The sequence below is a fragment of the Rhipicephalus sanguineus genome, chromosome 8 (genome assembly GCF_013339695.2).
Source record: "Rhipicephalus sanguineus isolate Rsan-2018 chromosome 8, BIME_Rsan_1.4, whole genome shotgun sequence".
NCBI classification, from domain to species: domain Eukaryota; kingdom Metazoa; phylum Arthropoda; class Arachnida; order Ixodida; family Ixodidae; genus Rhipicephalus; species Rhipicephalus sanguineus.
Window position 1 is genome coordinate 41,163,346 of NC_051183.1, and position 15,976 is coordinate 41,179,321.

At 46.6% G+C, this 15,976-nt stretch overlaps 2 protein-coding genes across 3 annotated transcripts in view; one reads left to right on the forward strand and one right to left on the reverse strand.

Annotated features, from left to right (window-relative positions):
- Window positions 1–15,976, forward strand: part of LOC119401777 (D-beta-hydroxybutyrate dehydrogenase, mitochondrial) — a 260,301-nt gene that overhangs the window by 148,736 nt on the left and 95,589 nt on the right. The window lies entirely within an intron of this gene.
- Window positions 6,249–15,976, reverse strand: part of LOC119402683 (retinol dehydrogenase 7) — a 53,030-nt gene continuing 43,302 nt past the window's right edge. The window contains exons 2-5 of one of the 2 annotated variants that reach the window (XM_037669796.2): window positions 10,053–10,259; window positions 8,624–8,806; window positions 7,774–7,906; window positions 6,268–6,732 (exon numbers count right to left, since the gene is read on the reverse strand). In XM_037669796.2, the coding sequence (XP_037525724.1) occupies window positions 6,351–6,732; window positions 7,774–7,906; window positions 8,624–8,806; window positions 10,053–10,259 (905 nt within the window). In that variant the 3' untranslated portion in view covers window positions 6,268–6,350. Of the gene's footprint in view, window positions 6,733–7,773; window positions 7,907–8,623; window positions 8,807–10,052; window positions 10,260–15,976 lie in introns of both variants that reach the window. The other variant, XM_049418137.1, reaches the window with a different exon arrangement.

Below are 15,976 nucleotides of genomic sequence, written 5' to 3' on the forward strand. Positions count from 1 at the left end.
TGGCGCTTTTATATGTGTAGACCACGCAACAGCTGACGTATTGTGACCGAGCGGCTTCCGTACGTTAACGGAGCCACTTAAAAAAATTTCGTGCACTTTATTCTTGCCTTCGGACCCTTAAGGCATGCGCGCAGTAGTAATTGCTCAAGAAGTGCTTGCGGTTGCGCCATACAGACAACACAGACGGCGTTTCCTTTGGACAGCACTATAGCTAGCGATAGATTTCGGCATTGAACGACAGCTCATCATCAGAGCCACTCCGCAAACCAGTATTCTGAGATGGGGCACTGTGTGGTTGACGCAAGAATCTTCTCGCACGTTATGCCGCCGGAATACGGTATAAATCATAGGGCGTTTGTGGCGCTGTTCATATGCCAATAGTCAGGAAGCCCTCGTGTGTAATACCGCATTTTGTCACGCATAGGACGCGCAGCACTCAGGAATTGGTAACTTTTTTTTTAAAGGATAGCTTATGAATTTTTAAAGCTTTAAGACCACAGTTTGGTCAAGAAGCACTCTGCGTGGGATACTCCTTGAATGTTTCTTACGTCGCAAAGTATAAAACAGCGCAAAAGACCAAACACGGACAAAATGATTGCGCTGTTCTCTACAACGAATCCTAACCAAGTGGCCCCACTTGCTGTCTTGCAGAAAGCTTTTACAATCTGTAGTTGTTCAGCTTGCGCTTAAGCTTTACGATTTAGTACATATAGATATTTAGTAAATCTCGCGTATACGTGGAAAGCTCGCGCACACGTTAGCTTTTCGCTGCTATTGAAATGCGCCCTCCCTGGCCGAAGTCTAAACCCCTACCTTCAGCTTAGTAGTGCATACAATGCTACAGCTTTCAGCGGCCGTGACTGGTCAACGTTGCGCCTTCGTCTTCGGCATTCCTATTTCATGCTGGTTTCATCAAGCCGAAAGCCACATACATAGAGTAAAAGCTCCTTAATTCGACACTCGTTAATTCGGAAAGTCCGATCATTCGGACGTGTTCTCTGGTCCCGGCCAGGATGTGCATTGTTTTAGGGCATCGAATTCACGTTAACTCGGTCGTATCTGGCCGCAACCCGGTTAATTCGGACGATCCTCGGAGCGCGCCGTAAGCGAATGCGCCGCAAATATTCGACGCAAAGGAAAGAAAACTGCGTTCGTGAACAGCCAAAATGGTCGGGCTTTCAGAAAGGCGCGGTCGCCATCCACAATCGCGTTGTTGGTACGTAATGAGGTACGGGTTCAGAGCACGTTTCGGATTAAGACACGGGGGTCCTGATCAGCGTCCACACTGTGAACAAAGTCGCAAATGACAAAAATTGCGGCTTTTGCACTACTCTTATGCTAAATAATTACTGGATTAACATATTCTTCAAGAAAACTAAAGTGCATATATGTGATAGACCTTTATTTATTGCCTTCTTGATACTTTCGATAATTCGGCATTCGGTTAACTCGGACATTTTTCCGGTCCCGTGAAATCCGGATTATAACGACCTTTTACTGTATGTCTCACGAGTTGAAAAATTCGGCGTCCTGCGGCGTCGCTAATGGATGCGAAAAGTCACGTGATCTAGTAACGCCGTCATATCAAGGTAAATGTAAATGGTAGCGAAGCTTCCATAGAAGCCCATACGTTAAAAAAAAATGGCTGCTCATCAGCTGCTCATGGGGCTTAGCGCCATCTGTGTGAGGAGGGAACACTTCCGGCAGAACAAAAAATAAAGCGGATGTGATGCAATATCCGGTAAAACAGTGACGTCATTTTGTTGTCACTAGCGCGAAATTTGACTTCAAAATATTTTTCTTAGGCCCCTGATCGCTAAGGACTCGCGCTACTGCGAGCCGGCAAGCCCTTGGCGAGTGCGCTTGAAGCCAATGCTAGCTAAACTAATATCGACCCGTGACTAAACAGCGGTGTTTAAGTGTACCGCTGTTCAATTCTCTTTGGTTTTACTAGGAAACCTTATTCTTGGAACTTTTATTCTGCGTTCGCGTCATCTTCCACAGCGTGAATAAAGTAGGCAGCAGCGTACCTCTCATGTTTGCAACGTTGCTGATTTGCTTCGCACATACGCAGGGGACTTAAAGAGCACTTTGCATGTGTGCTACAGTTCTAACGAGAAGAAATGACGCCTGGTCCCGCCAAAATAATGATATTTCAGTTTTATTCAATGGTCACAATAACGCAATTTTATCACACCCTACACAAAGTGCAACAAATGTCGTAATAAGTATAAAAAGTGCGTACACTATATGCACTATGTTTTGCCTTATGTTCCGATAAATTAAACTTACGTGTAACGTATCAAAACATGCGAATTGTAGCGCGACAGATAACTTAGCGATCTGCTCACCGATAGCAGAAAATAAGGTAGGCACTGCGTGTTCACGAAGGAAACCGGGCAGCAGGAATACTGATCCATGAAAATCCAGCAAGCACACTACTCCGAACCGTTGCTCCGGTGCCTTATCTAGAAGAGAGGGCTCGCCAGGCATACGCGTGTTGCTATGCATCCTTGGAACACCACATCGTTTCCGCGAGTACCGGGGAAAGCGTTCGGCGTGAAATGTTAGCCGCGTCGTGCCGTTGCTCGTTGAACACCGCAGCCAACACGTTCACCAACAATGAAACGCACCCCGCCACTTCGGGGACACCAAAATCAAGTTCTCACCACAATAATTCACAGAACGCATGCAAGTGCGAAACACCAGAACACGTGAGGGGGCGTGTCGTTGCAGAAGAACTTACGAGCGCGCCTTTCGATGCACTGCAAGAGCTGCACTGAATAACAATGACGTGCGCCTCTCTTCAGGGGGCGCTAAGAAAAAGGTTTTTCGTAATAATTAAACACTATCATACATTATTGGCACATTGCACCTACATAATATTGTTCCGAAAATAAATGTAATTTGTAAAACATCAAGATTGCTTCGCCCTTGAATAAAACTTGGTTTTTCGGTATAAGTGTTTGTTCCCTCCAAACATAGTCGCGCTTCAATCGCAGCACCCATAATTCCCCTTGCTGGCGTCGTTGGCAATAGGTTCTGAACCGCTTTTCGTCCGAAGCTTCGCGACCTATTTGAATCGACCTTGGTCATATGATGAAGTCACGTGATAACGTCATGTGAAGACGGTATTAGTATTTGTGTTTTCGCGCTGTGAGCAAAAATGATCATTTCGGGCGCCGTCCTCATCGAACCGGCAACCTTGAGCCCAGCACGCAACACCATTCCATACTCCGTGCAGCGAATGAAGGAGGCCGCAGTTGGTGAACCACGGGCATATGTAAATGCGCGGTGAGGCATATAATCTGGAAAATACGGAAGCTGCAGGGCGACGCATTTGGAAACCTATATATAGCGACCCTTACGCCAATATATAGTCTGCGCCGTAGCGTTTCCTACAATTACCCAGAGGGAACTCTGGCGCTGCGATCGTTCAGCCACCATGGGAATGATGGGTAGTACACGGATTTGCCTAGTCTTCGTACTTACGGCTTCGAACGCACTTGTGGCTTTGTTTTTGATGTGTTTTAGCGTTCGTTTCGGATAAATGAATGCCCTGGTGAACTTCGTGACCAGATTTGAATTGGTGAGCCTAAAAGGTTAAAGTGGTGAAGTGGAACTGCTGACTTTTGCTGAACTTCGTTTTCCTACAAAGCGGATGCAGGCGACGCATGCAGAGCCAAACGGAGCCGAAGGAACGAAGTTTAGACAAATCCCTGTACTACCCATCATTCCCGTGCTGGCTGAAGCGCCATGCGTTGCAGCTCCCACAGACACTAGCGCCAGAGTTTCCCTCTAGTAAATATTGTAGGAAACTGTGATCTACGCAGAAGCTGACGTACTTGTGCCCTTATGTCTTCCGTTCGTTAACGGTAGTTACTGACGTCACTGGAACAGCCACGTTGGAGCACCAACATTGTCGGGCGCGAGCTTTGTAAAGTCACGTTAGTGTTATCAGTACATCGCACGCTCGTTCCTTCGTGTTCTTGCACCGATGCCCAATAGCGTTCCAGCGACGTCATTATCGCACTGAAGCAAGTTAACCGCCGCGTTAATGTACTGTCGTGACGTCATCTAAGCCGCCATGTTGGAGCCCTCTTGTGCGTCCATGACGTCACATGCAAGCTATGAATAGTGTACAATGGAACAAAAGACAGGCGGGCGAAGAACGATGACTAACGTTCGAATCAAGGTTTCAATCGTTTTTCGTCCTTCCGTCTGAGACACAGCGCATATTTCGCAACCGCAATTGTCGGCGGTGGCTTTAACGTGTACTGTCGATGGCTGAGGCAGAAAAGAAATAAAACAATATTTGATTGTAAGAACGCGTGATGAGAAGTCGTCTGAGGCGGTTTAAAAGCACATGGTCCTTCCAAGGACTACACAATTGCTCATCTAAGTGACGTTGCGTCATCTTTGTTTTTTTAACCGTGATTCTGTTTTATTCCTACTAGATATAACCAAACTCACCCCAATAAATGTTTCATTGAGCAAATGTTAATTCGCTTGCTTCAAGCGTCTTGAATTGACGTCGAATCTGGACTACGAAATTTCGTCCTGCGTCCAGGTTCTAACGGAAAATACTTTGTAGCCGGTCGCACCGGGAATTTTTAAGCGCCTTTGTTGACTCAGCGCAACGCACCATATTTCCCGATGAAGATGAACATTACAGTCAAAATTAGTTGACGTCTGGTCAGGTCACGTCACCAGCCGCTGTTGTCTAGGAGCTATGGTGCTCTACTGCTGACCTGAAAGCCGCGGGAGTGAATCCCGGCCGCGGTCGCCGCATTTCAATGGAGGCAAAATGCTATTGTGGCCCGTGTACTTAGATTTAGGTCCACGTTAAAGAGCACCAGATGGTCAAAACTTCCCGAGCCCTCGGCTACGGCTTCCATCATAACAATATCGTAGCTTTTGGGTGTAAAACCCCAACAATTACACCAATAAGTCACGTCACGTCAGTTCAATTCCTTGAGGGGTTTTATGTTAGTGGTTGAAGCAATAAACACATTGAATTTAATTGATCTTTATTCAAGTCTACAAAGTTGCACTTAGAAAAATGAAGGTAAACGGGATTGACGCCCAGCGGGGTCCCTTCACCTGAAACAACACTTTGCACACAAGCACTGGCAAGATAAAGAGAAGGGATGGTGTGGCCTAAAAACATACGGAAGGAAACACTCATAAAAGTAAAAGTGCACTTACAGTATTGAATTTTTATACATAGATAAAATAACCCCGCAGGAATATATAGAATTGCAATCATGGCATCATTCTTGGGCTAGCACATTATTATGCACAACAGAAAGCAACATACACTGGAGTTTACGCAAGGGAGAGGTGTGAACACTTCAGTCGAGTAACGGAGTAACGGAGTAACTGAGTACTTAAAAATGAACACGTATGGAAAAGGTAAGCGCTGTGCTTGTGATATCTCCTCAAGTACGAAGTACTAAAAAAATTATTTCGACAATTTATTTTCGGGGCGCACTCTACTCGTTGCAGAACATTTCTTACACTTCGAAACTTCGAAAAAAGGTTTTTCCGGACCATATCTTCCGGTTCGGATTTTTTAGTTAGTATGCAGTCGTCATAGGTACTTCGAATGTTCATTTATTCGAGTGAAGCGTGTCAGCGCTCACAGGCTGCGGTGGCGACGTCATACGCGAAAAAACCCGGCGCCGGCGTGCAAACATAAATGCGACCCGTGAACGTGCACCGGCCACATGCATATTCGCCTGCGCCGTTTTCTGACGCTCTCTCGATCGTGGGCTCGTCGGCGATCAACTGTTTATGATACGGCAGTCTGATCTCTTATCGAGGTGGCTCGTCCTTTCGCGTTGTCACGTTTCATTGCGGCCGGGATATGAACGCACGACCTTGATTGTCACCCGCAGGAACAGAAGTGTCGCGCTGTTAAACACGTGCATGGCGGTCCGATTTCCAGCATAGAGGAAGGAAAAGTTTAGGATGGAGCATTGCGCAATGCGATAGAAAGAAAATGAAGAGGGGGGGGGGGGGGAGTACGTCTGGCCCGCAGACTCCAAGCTTCGCTTGGCCCCATCTTCCTGACAGGGAAAGCGCTTCTGGATTTTTTGGTTGGTGTATTTGCGATAGATTCCCATAAGAAGGTACCCCCGCGAGCAAAAAAAAAAAAAAAGAACCAGGGGAGCGCCTGCCGAAACTGCTGTCTGTGCCGTCCATAGTGGCGAGCCGTATTCTGTCGAGAGCATTGCTACAGCATTGCTCTGGAGAATTCGTAGCCAGAGCAATACTGTCGACAGTTCGCCACTAGAAGGCGCAGACTGCAATTTCGGCACGCGCTCCGCTGGTCCGTGTACTTTTGCTCACGGGTGTACGCGTGTTGTACTATAATTCTTCCTGTGGTTCTTGAGCATGTTTGAAAGTGGGGTCAGCTTCGTCCTGGCGATGGCCATGATGGCATCTGTAGCCTCGTCAGGCAGGTAGGTGAAAGGAAACAGAACTGCGGTGCAGAGACTCCACGGCGTTGTGTACCACGTCCTTGGGTCCGTTTCGCGCACGGCGAGGACCATGACGTCCGCGACCTCTTGCAAGTTTTCCCGGTTCAAGATGTCGTAGAAGTTCTTAGATGAGTCGATCCAGCTGTCGATCTCCTTCTGTGTGAAGTCGTCGGCGACCTCTGGGCAGTTCTTCTTCAAGTCATCCGTGGTGAGCCCACGTGAAAACAAAGGAGCACTGATGTTGGTCCTGCAAAAAAAAAAAAGTCGAGACGCATGAAAAAAGAAAGAAACAATGAATAAGACTGGCATTAAAACTTGCGTATTTGATAAGCCGTAGAACGTCAATACCAGGTGATCAAAATTAAGTTGTATGGTTTTCTTAAAATTTAGTACTGGAAACTTGTACATGAAGACAACATTTGTAAATTAGTCCTTACTCCATGGGGACATAAAATGATACTGCGGAGGGCATGCTTGTATTGAAAAGTTGGAGGCAGTCATTTTTTTACACAGTTCTAGTTGGAAGAATTCTTCTAGCCTGTCTTCGCTCCGAGATATTCTTCGGTACAGTTTAATTGTGGTTTGTATGATTACGCATGTAAGGAAGCGAGGATCGGCGCAATGTTTCTTCGTGGTAAGCCAAAGTCCATCATCTCTTCCTACACGTATAATATTAATCGCTGCCTGGGTCTGGTATTTCACGACAATCTTATATTGATACTCGGAAGGTTGAAGTACATACATTCTTTGCTTCTTTAATGCCACGCTCTCCTAACCATGCACGAATCACGTCGATGGATGCCTGTGAAGGCGTCTGTGAGAAATCCCTTGAAAAAGATCGTTCTGGTTTATCGCTGCCCTCCCTGTTAAGGTTACGAGATAACTGGTGAATTGGTTATATCGCACTTATTCAAACTTCCGTGCCTTTGAGTTATATTGACTTCGTCCATTTTCCTCTGCAAACAACTGAAACAGAGTGTACAGCTATTTAAGTTATACCGGTAGCACCAGCTACCGAACGTCCTCGATTGACTAGAATTTTCGCAAGGTGTTGACGTCATAGCGCTGCTATATACCGCAGATACGATCAAACGCCTAATAGCTAACTTTTTTGTAGTTGAAGACGGCGTGCTGGACTTCAGCATACCAGGCGGCCAGACTTACAACAGTGGATTTATGGTCCGCACCGTAGGTCTCTCCTGGACTTTATGACGGAAGCACAATTCTGCCCAATTATGTCTGAAGTGTACTGACGCTGTAGGGCTAACTAAAAAAAATGGCGACGTACTTGTAGGCTTGTGGCATGACCTGAATGATGTCGACGCCCTTGCCGTAGCACTCGCGGCGGAGTCCATCCACCATGGATACAGCCGCGTGCTTCGTCATCGAGTACGGCGTTCCCAAAGGCATCGTCACGTATCCTAAAAAAGGTGTATTACATGGGAGGCGAACACCGGTGTTAACGAAGGAGTACAAAATCGATGTGAACGTTTCAATATCTATAGTTTTGTCTGAAGAGAGGCTTGGGAACTTTCAGTAGTATTGTAAGGTCTTCTACTGCACGAGCGTAGCCATCTTGTTTTCATTTTTGGTGGGGTGTTTAACTACCTTTGCTTATGTTCGTGGGGTATTTGAAATATATTTTTAGGAGACAACTTTGGGCCGTCCAGCGAGCCGAGGAAGCCGCCCGAGCCCAAGGGCTCGCGGCCGATGCCTAGGCCGGGGTTGAGGCCTACCCCAAGTCAAGTTCGCTGGACTTTATAAAGTTATTTCTCTCTCTCTCTCTCTCTTTACCCCCCCCCCCTGGGCTACGCCAGTGCTACGCTGCCAGTACGTTGTGACACTTGCCGCGAAATACTTCGCTGATTGGTAACACATTTCAGCGCCACGCTTAGGCATAACTTCGGTATATTAAGTTATTCATAATTGTTCACCCAAAAGATAACCCCTGATTCATCAAAATTGTAAGTTGTTGGGCCAGTTGATTCGACATGTTGCGAAGGGGAGCGCAAAGCCGGTTCGGAAAAAAATAGGAGAGAACAGGAAATGCCCTAGTTTTCCGTGTTACATTCAGCTTTTACCCGTCCATACGGACTCGCATGTTGAGCTCTTACGAAGTAGGAGTCGTTGCCTTTTACCGAAAGAGCTAGTGACGACAACCAGGCGTCCGTTGGATTTCCTGAGCAGTGGGAGGAACGCCTTAGCGACGCGGCAGGTACCAAGGATGTTGACGTCAACGACTTTCTTCATGGCTTCCATGGTTACCCACTCGAAGAGTCCCTCGTTGCGGATGGCCGCGTTGCAGACGACAGCCCACAACACTGGGTGAATACCGATGAATAGTCACTATCTGCAGGAGCATTTGCAAAAGGTTAGCGATCGTCAATAGTGCAACAATAGAAAGAGAGAGAGAAGGAATATGGGAAAGGCAGGGAGTTGAACTAGACTACGTCAAATTTGCTACCCTACACATAGGGAGGGGAATAAGGGAGTAAAAAGAAGAAAGAAAGAGAGACGCATTTCACAACACATGCACAGCGCAGCGTATCACAGGCGTTCGCTCAATTCTGTTCCCTTTAAGTACCGCAGGAGGGCTCGTGTGGCTTTCTGGGCTGATGTGCTAAAAACTTTTACTGCGGTAAGGGGTGCCATATGCATAACCTAGAGTACAGCTCTACATTACTACGAGAAGAAAATTGCATTTGATATTTATCACAGCTAAAAAAACGAAATAGGCAAGGTTTGCAATTGCTATGCTTTATGTCAAAAAGAGGATTGAGTTGCGTAGGAAGTTTCTTTTATCATAATGATTTGAATTAAGACGCAATGGGAAGTGTTATAGACGTGTTCTAGCAACATTAAATGCATTCGAGTGAAAATAATCCAAAATATTCTCTGAACATGGAAGAAGCACGTAAACAGACGAGTAACGATGCATATATTTTCCTGTACATAAACTTTCAATAATGTTAATAATTGCAAACTTCATCTTGGATGACTAAAGCTGCCCATTCGAAATCAGCTCCAGCTACCATCCATCCTCAATGTTGGCTGGAAGCTTGTCCTTATGTTTAAACATATATCATCTCTGGTGTTTATGGATATTGGAATTTATGTGTTCTGCTCAGTGTGGTTTTTCACTCAGACGAGGGAAGAAAAAAGTACGTGTCAGTGCTTTTGTATTATGTAGTTGTCATCAATTGACTGAAATGATTTCTGCATATTACAAAAAAGGTCAAAAAAGAAAACAATTTGCAGTTTCTGGCATGCAGTTTCTAACAGCAGCCCTAGCAGTGATATGTGTTATAACGTGTTAGTAACTCAGTGTGGCTGTCTTCGTCGTCTTGAAGTAGAAATAAGACTTCTTTGTTAGTCATTATGTAGCTGTTGGCGCCGCGAGCCAGTTGGTCAGTGCAGTAACTTTTGGCGCCTTCATAAAAATCAACGTCACAAGATGGCGCTACCTGTGCGATGTATGCTCGCATACTTCCTGTTTTTCATAAATTGTAATGTTTGTATAAACGTGTCTATGACTGTTAACTACGAAGTACATTAGAGACTACCAACCCTTGGAACCAAGGCCTTCCTTGATAGTTACGAGAGCGTCGCTGACTTGCCGCTCGCTGCTGATATCCAGCTGCAAAACTTTAACATTGGCGAGCTTCTTTAATTCGTTGGCTCCGTCACAAGTGGCGTCCAGACATCCGGCAAACACGAAGAAGCCCGCGCGGCACAGGCTTTTCACCAGGAAGTATCCAAAGCCGGTATCGCACCCTGCAGCATATGACGTTCAAGGAAACTAAGAATGTATGAAGATGGTCTCTTGGATCGGATGGTGTGCCCACTTCTCAGTGATCATTCTAGCACGAAAAAAATTTTATCAGTTTGCTAACCAAGTGAGTTTCAAAATGTATTGTACTTCAGTGGGGTTTCCACTGTTCGCTTCCCGGTTTCATCGATAACTCGGTCGAATATGTTTGTCTCTTCCCTTCATGTTCATTCACTATTTTGTGCGCGGTGTAACCAGGAACTGTCTCTGGCAAGTGTCTTTGCTTCCCTTTTTTCTATTTTTCGTGCAGGATGACAGACTTGCAGTTGTTCAAGTGCACACCTGAAACATAATAGTGAAGTTCATACACAAGACAAGCGTTATGCGACGATGGTAGTTTCCATTCTCTCTTGGACTAGGTATATCTGTAGGTGTAAGGATGCAGATGGAACTTTGAGTTGGCTTCTAGTTACATAAAGAACGGGTTCGAGATAAGCTAACGTCGAACTTTCGGTCCAATCTATGACGAAATCACGCATATGTCTATAACACCACATAAAGCGCACTAGACCGCATAAAAATCACAGAGAACCAATTCAGGCTGCTGTCACGTTACATGGGAGCATAACTGAAATTAGATTCAATGAGGACAATGCTGCTTTTGTGAGAACGGAAAGCGTACATTACCAAAGCTTACCATCATTTATTCAACATGTTGCAATACTAACCGACGTTAACAATCACATTGTAATATTAAGCAGAGATTAGCCATTATTAAGCGAGCGGTACCAGGTGCTAAACAGTGCTCGTATCATGCGAGTAAATACGGTATGCTAGAACACCGGTATGCTAGATGGCGTATGAATGCTAGTGCTTTGAAGTATGTGTGAGTAGACGTGAATAAAAACGTGAGTCGTCACAAGGCTGATAGTAATGCTGAAGTTAAGTAGATAGGACCATAGGTTGGTGAAAAGATGGGGAGCTCACCCAGATTCAGTCTTGAAATATATTTTGCCCTTAGGGCTCACTCGGACTCGCTCACCAAAATTTTCGTCATTCGTACTTACCCGCACTCATATTCATGAAAATATTACTCGCCCGCACTCACTCGGATTCAAGCTCACCAATATATTACTCACCCGGACTCACTCATTGTCACGGCTCAATCTGAGTCTGATTGAGTCGACTCAGGAGTGAGTTTGCCGACCTATGCCCTCACCGTTCACTGTTCATAAGTCGCAGGGGAGAGTTGTTTGCTGCGATATGCTCTCGCAGAAAACGCTGAGCTCCTCCACATCATTTGGTACTTTATTTCGAAATAGGAGTCAGGGCATACAGACTCTTATGTAGGAATAATATCCATTTAGATTTACCACCGAAACATTCTCATTTTCCCGCGAGCCATATGTCTTTAAAATAAATTGATGTTCGTTGAGTTGGTTAAGCTCTTTAAACGGGGTTTAATACAGAAACGAAACATACATACTCAACAGATAACTCATGCAGTATCTTATTCTGCCTACATGCACCTTTACGTGTGGGTTTCTGTGGAATGTGCATGAGGCATACGGCCCCGTCTGCAAGAGCGTTTCGCTGTAACACGTCTCATTTGGCTGGTTGTTTCGCATTTGTCGGTTTACTAGCACACACCTCAGGTGCGACAGCCAAGCATACAACACACTGGTCATATTTATTCGCCAGGAAAGATCACTAGGAACGTACAGCGTAGATATCAGGAAACAAGAAAAGTGTGCAGACAGCATCTCCTTGCTTTTGGTCAGGAGCGTGTCAATTTGCAACCTCCCCCCCCCCCCTCCCGCGCCAAAAGAAAGGCGATCGTACGTATTTTTTTTTTGTTACAAATTGCGCAGGAACCCACGTGTCATATGCCAAGTGTGAGTGCATCGACAAGAGAAAGGGTGAAGAGAGAGGAAGGTTCGAACCGTGATCCTCTCTGGCTGGTTATGATACGTACATGTAGATAGTAAGGAAAATAAGGAAATGAAAAGAAATATGATAGAGAAAGGGAGAGGGTAGGAACTCGGTGCGCACACACCCACAAAGCAAGGTTCGGTCTATAGCGATCCTGTTGTCGCCTATTCGTCCCCAAGGAACTCAACAGCGTTGTGGTGACCTAGACAACTCAACGTGATTACTCCCAAGGTGACACACATACGCCCTCGCATAACCAAGGATATATATAAGTGCCTCAAGCTTCGTCCTTGAACATTCTGTCGAGGAAGTTCGTATAGTCGCTCACAACTGTCTTGAATGATGACTACTCGCTGCTAGAAAGACTACATGGCCTTGTGTTTGCCTTGAACTGCATTTTAAGGAAACGACAGGTACAAGGGCAGTGCAGTAAAGATGCTTATGTTTTCTGAAATTCAGGTTTCAGTCCACGAAGGTATGCTCCTAATATACTCTTTTAGTCTACAACTAAAACTAAGGCTTTAGTTTTCACTAGTTTCTAATCTTACCCTTACCCATTACTCGATACGTGACACTGTCATCTCACATGCGCACACAATAAAATACTTGGGAATACATTTATTTTCAAACATTTCATGGAATGATCACATCGACGCCACCTATAGAAGTGCATGACTTCATCAGGTGTAACCTTTACTCTATGAACAAGTCTACTCAATTGTATTAGCCTATACGACACTTGTTCGCTCAGAAATGGGATATGCATAATTCATTTGGAATTCGACCGCACCAGTCTTACCTGATCAACAAACTCAAGTCAATCCAAGATAATTAAAACGGCCCCTCTTCGTTACGAAAGATTACTCGCGAGCGTCCAGCACTACTAACCTAAAACAATCTCTTAATCTAACCTCCCGAGTAAATGGAAGAGTGACAGAACCTCTTGATCATTTTTACAAACCTTATCACTGGAGGTCGTCGTTCAGCACATGCCTCACCAGGCCCGACTATCTTATCTTCCCGAGCCTTGATCATCTCTTTAAAGTGCAACCGCTTCTTGCTCGTACTAACTTTCTGAATAAACCTCCCTCCCCCCCCCCTTCCTTAACGTCCCAAAACGGTTTAACGTCCCAAAACCACGATATGATTATGAGAGACGCCGTAGTGGAGGGCTCCGGAAATTTTGACCACCTGGGGTTCTTTAAAGTGCACCTAAATCTAAGTACACGGGCCTCAAACATTTCCGCCTCCATCGAAAATGCAGCCGCTGTGGCCGGGATTCGATCCCACGACGTTCGGATCAGCAGTCGAGTGCCATAACCACTAGACCACCGTGGCGCCCCCCCCCCCCTCTTCCTTGCTATATACCACTGAAATCAGTTACCTAACTGCATCGTTTCCTCTCTAATTCATGAAAGTTTCCTGAATACACTTAAAGACTATATTAACGTAATGCGTAGGCTTCTACTTACTGGATAACGATGTTTTTTGTGAATCCTATAGGATTTATTATAAGCTAGCAACAAGTTGTATTGAGATTTTTTTTTGTTTACTTCTTTTTTGTAGTGTTTTGATTTCATTGATCCGCGCAGTATCCGTTGGAACGCGAGTGAACTGATATGAAATTGTATATGCATATTTTTTGTATTAGTATTGATGGTACGCGTTTAGCGTTGAGTCCGTGAGGCGTTTAATAAATAAATAGCACAGGTTCAGCGACCAGCAGTCCGAAACGGAGCAAGCACGAGCACCAACAACCATCCTCGTCTTCGTCTTTCACTGGCGCCCCTGTTTGCGCCCTATCCATTCTACAAATCACTCCCCCGCAGAAAAGGAGCCATCCTGGCGACTTAAGGAACAGGGACGACTGGTGGGTCGTAATGCGGCTTCAGTCGGTCGACGTGAACAATCTCACGGCCACGGCGGCGCCGGTCTGTGGATGGTTGAACGGGCTCGACAACATAGTTGACGGGAGAGGCTTGACTTAGGACGCGGTAGGGGCCTTCATACTTCTGCAGTAGCTTTGTGGAAAGGCCAGGAGCAGAGGAGGGAACGCGAAGCCACACCAATGTTCCAGGCGAATATGACTGGGGAGGCAGGTTTGCGTCATGGAGGTCCTTTTGGCGTGCTTGGTCTTGTGCGGTTAAGGAACGTGCGAGCTGCCTGCATTCCTCGGCGTAGGTGGCGACTTCAGATAGAGTTGTGGACTCTGAAGCGTCCGGGCGGTACAGAAGAATGGTGTCCATAAATGAGGAAGGTTCGCGGCCGTAAAGAAGAAAGAAGGGAGAAAATCCTGTCGTAGACTGAGTAGCGCTATTGTAAGCGTACGTAACAAAGGGTAGCATGCGGTCCCAGTTGGTGTGGTCAGCGGAGACGTACATGGACAGCATGTCGCCTAGAGTGCGGTTAAAGCGCTCAGTCATTCCGTTGGCTTGTGGATGGTAGGCGCTGGTTGTCCGGTGCACAACGTTGCATTCACGGAGGAGGGCTTGTACGGCATCAGAGAGGAACGTGCGTCCGCGGTCGCTGAGTAGCTCGCGAGGCGCGCCGTGGCGAAGAACAAGTTGGTGAAGTATAAATAAGCCGACTTCACGTGATGTGGCCTCTGGCAGCGCGGCAGTCTCAGCATAGCGTGTCAGATGATCGATAGCGACGATCACCCAGCGGTTCCCGTCTGGTGTGTACGGAAGGGGGCCGTACAAATCAATTCCGATGCGATCAAAAGGCCGGGAGGGACAAGGCAACGGCTGGAGCGGTCCAGTGACTATACGTGGGGGGCTCTTCCGGCGCTGACACTTGGAGCATGAACGCACGTATTGGCGGACGAAGCGGTACATGCCACGCCAGTAGTACCGCAGCCGGAGGCGTGCATAGGTTTTGATTACACCAGCGTGGCCGCATTGGGGATCCGCGTGAAAGGAGGCACAGATATCGGCACGGAGATGGCGAGGAATCACCAACAACCACTTGCGACCATCAGATAGATAGTTGCGGCGGTATAGGAGCCCATCGCGGATGGTGAAATGTCGAGCTGTGCGCCGCAGCGAGCGAGTGGCGGGCGGTACGTGGTGAGGGCTTAGATAGGAACTCCATTAAAGAGACTATCCAAGGATCCTGACGCTGCTCAGAAGGCATGTCAGCGTGTGTAAGGGCCGCCGAATCGTAGCTGGAAACAGACCCGTTGCCACAGTCATGGGGAAGGGGAGAGCGAGAAAGAGCGTCGGCATCTGAATGTCTACGGCCTGACCTGTAGACGACGCGGATGTCGTATTCTTGGAGACGTAATGCCCATCGAGCTAGACGACCAGATGGATCTTTCAGTGAAGATAACCAGCAGAGGGCGTGGTGATCAGTCACGACATCAAATGGGCGGCCATATACGTAAGGTCTAAATTTTGTAATTGCCCAAACGATGGCTAGACATTCTTTCTCCGTGACCGAATAATTTTCTTCAGCTCTGGTGAGAGTGCGACTTGCGTAAGAAACAACGTACTCGTCGAAGCCAGACTTGCGTTGAGCAAGAACAGCGCCAAGGCCGACTCCACTGGCGTCCGTGTGGATTTCGGTTGGGGCGTCTGGGTCAAAGTGACGGAGAATCGGTGGCGATGTCAGTAGATGACGTAATTTCGCGAATGCGGCGTCGCAAGCGGAAGACCATGCCATGACACCTTGGCTGTCAGCAAGTAGGCGTGTTAAAGGGGCCATTATGGATGCGAAATCACGAACGAATCGCCGAAAATATGAGCATAGGCCTATGAAGCTCCGGAGTTCTTTCAGGGTCGACGGCTTG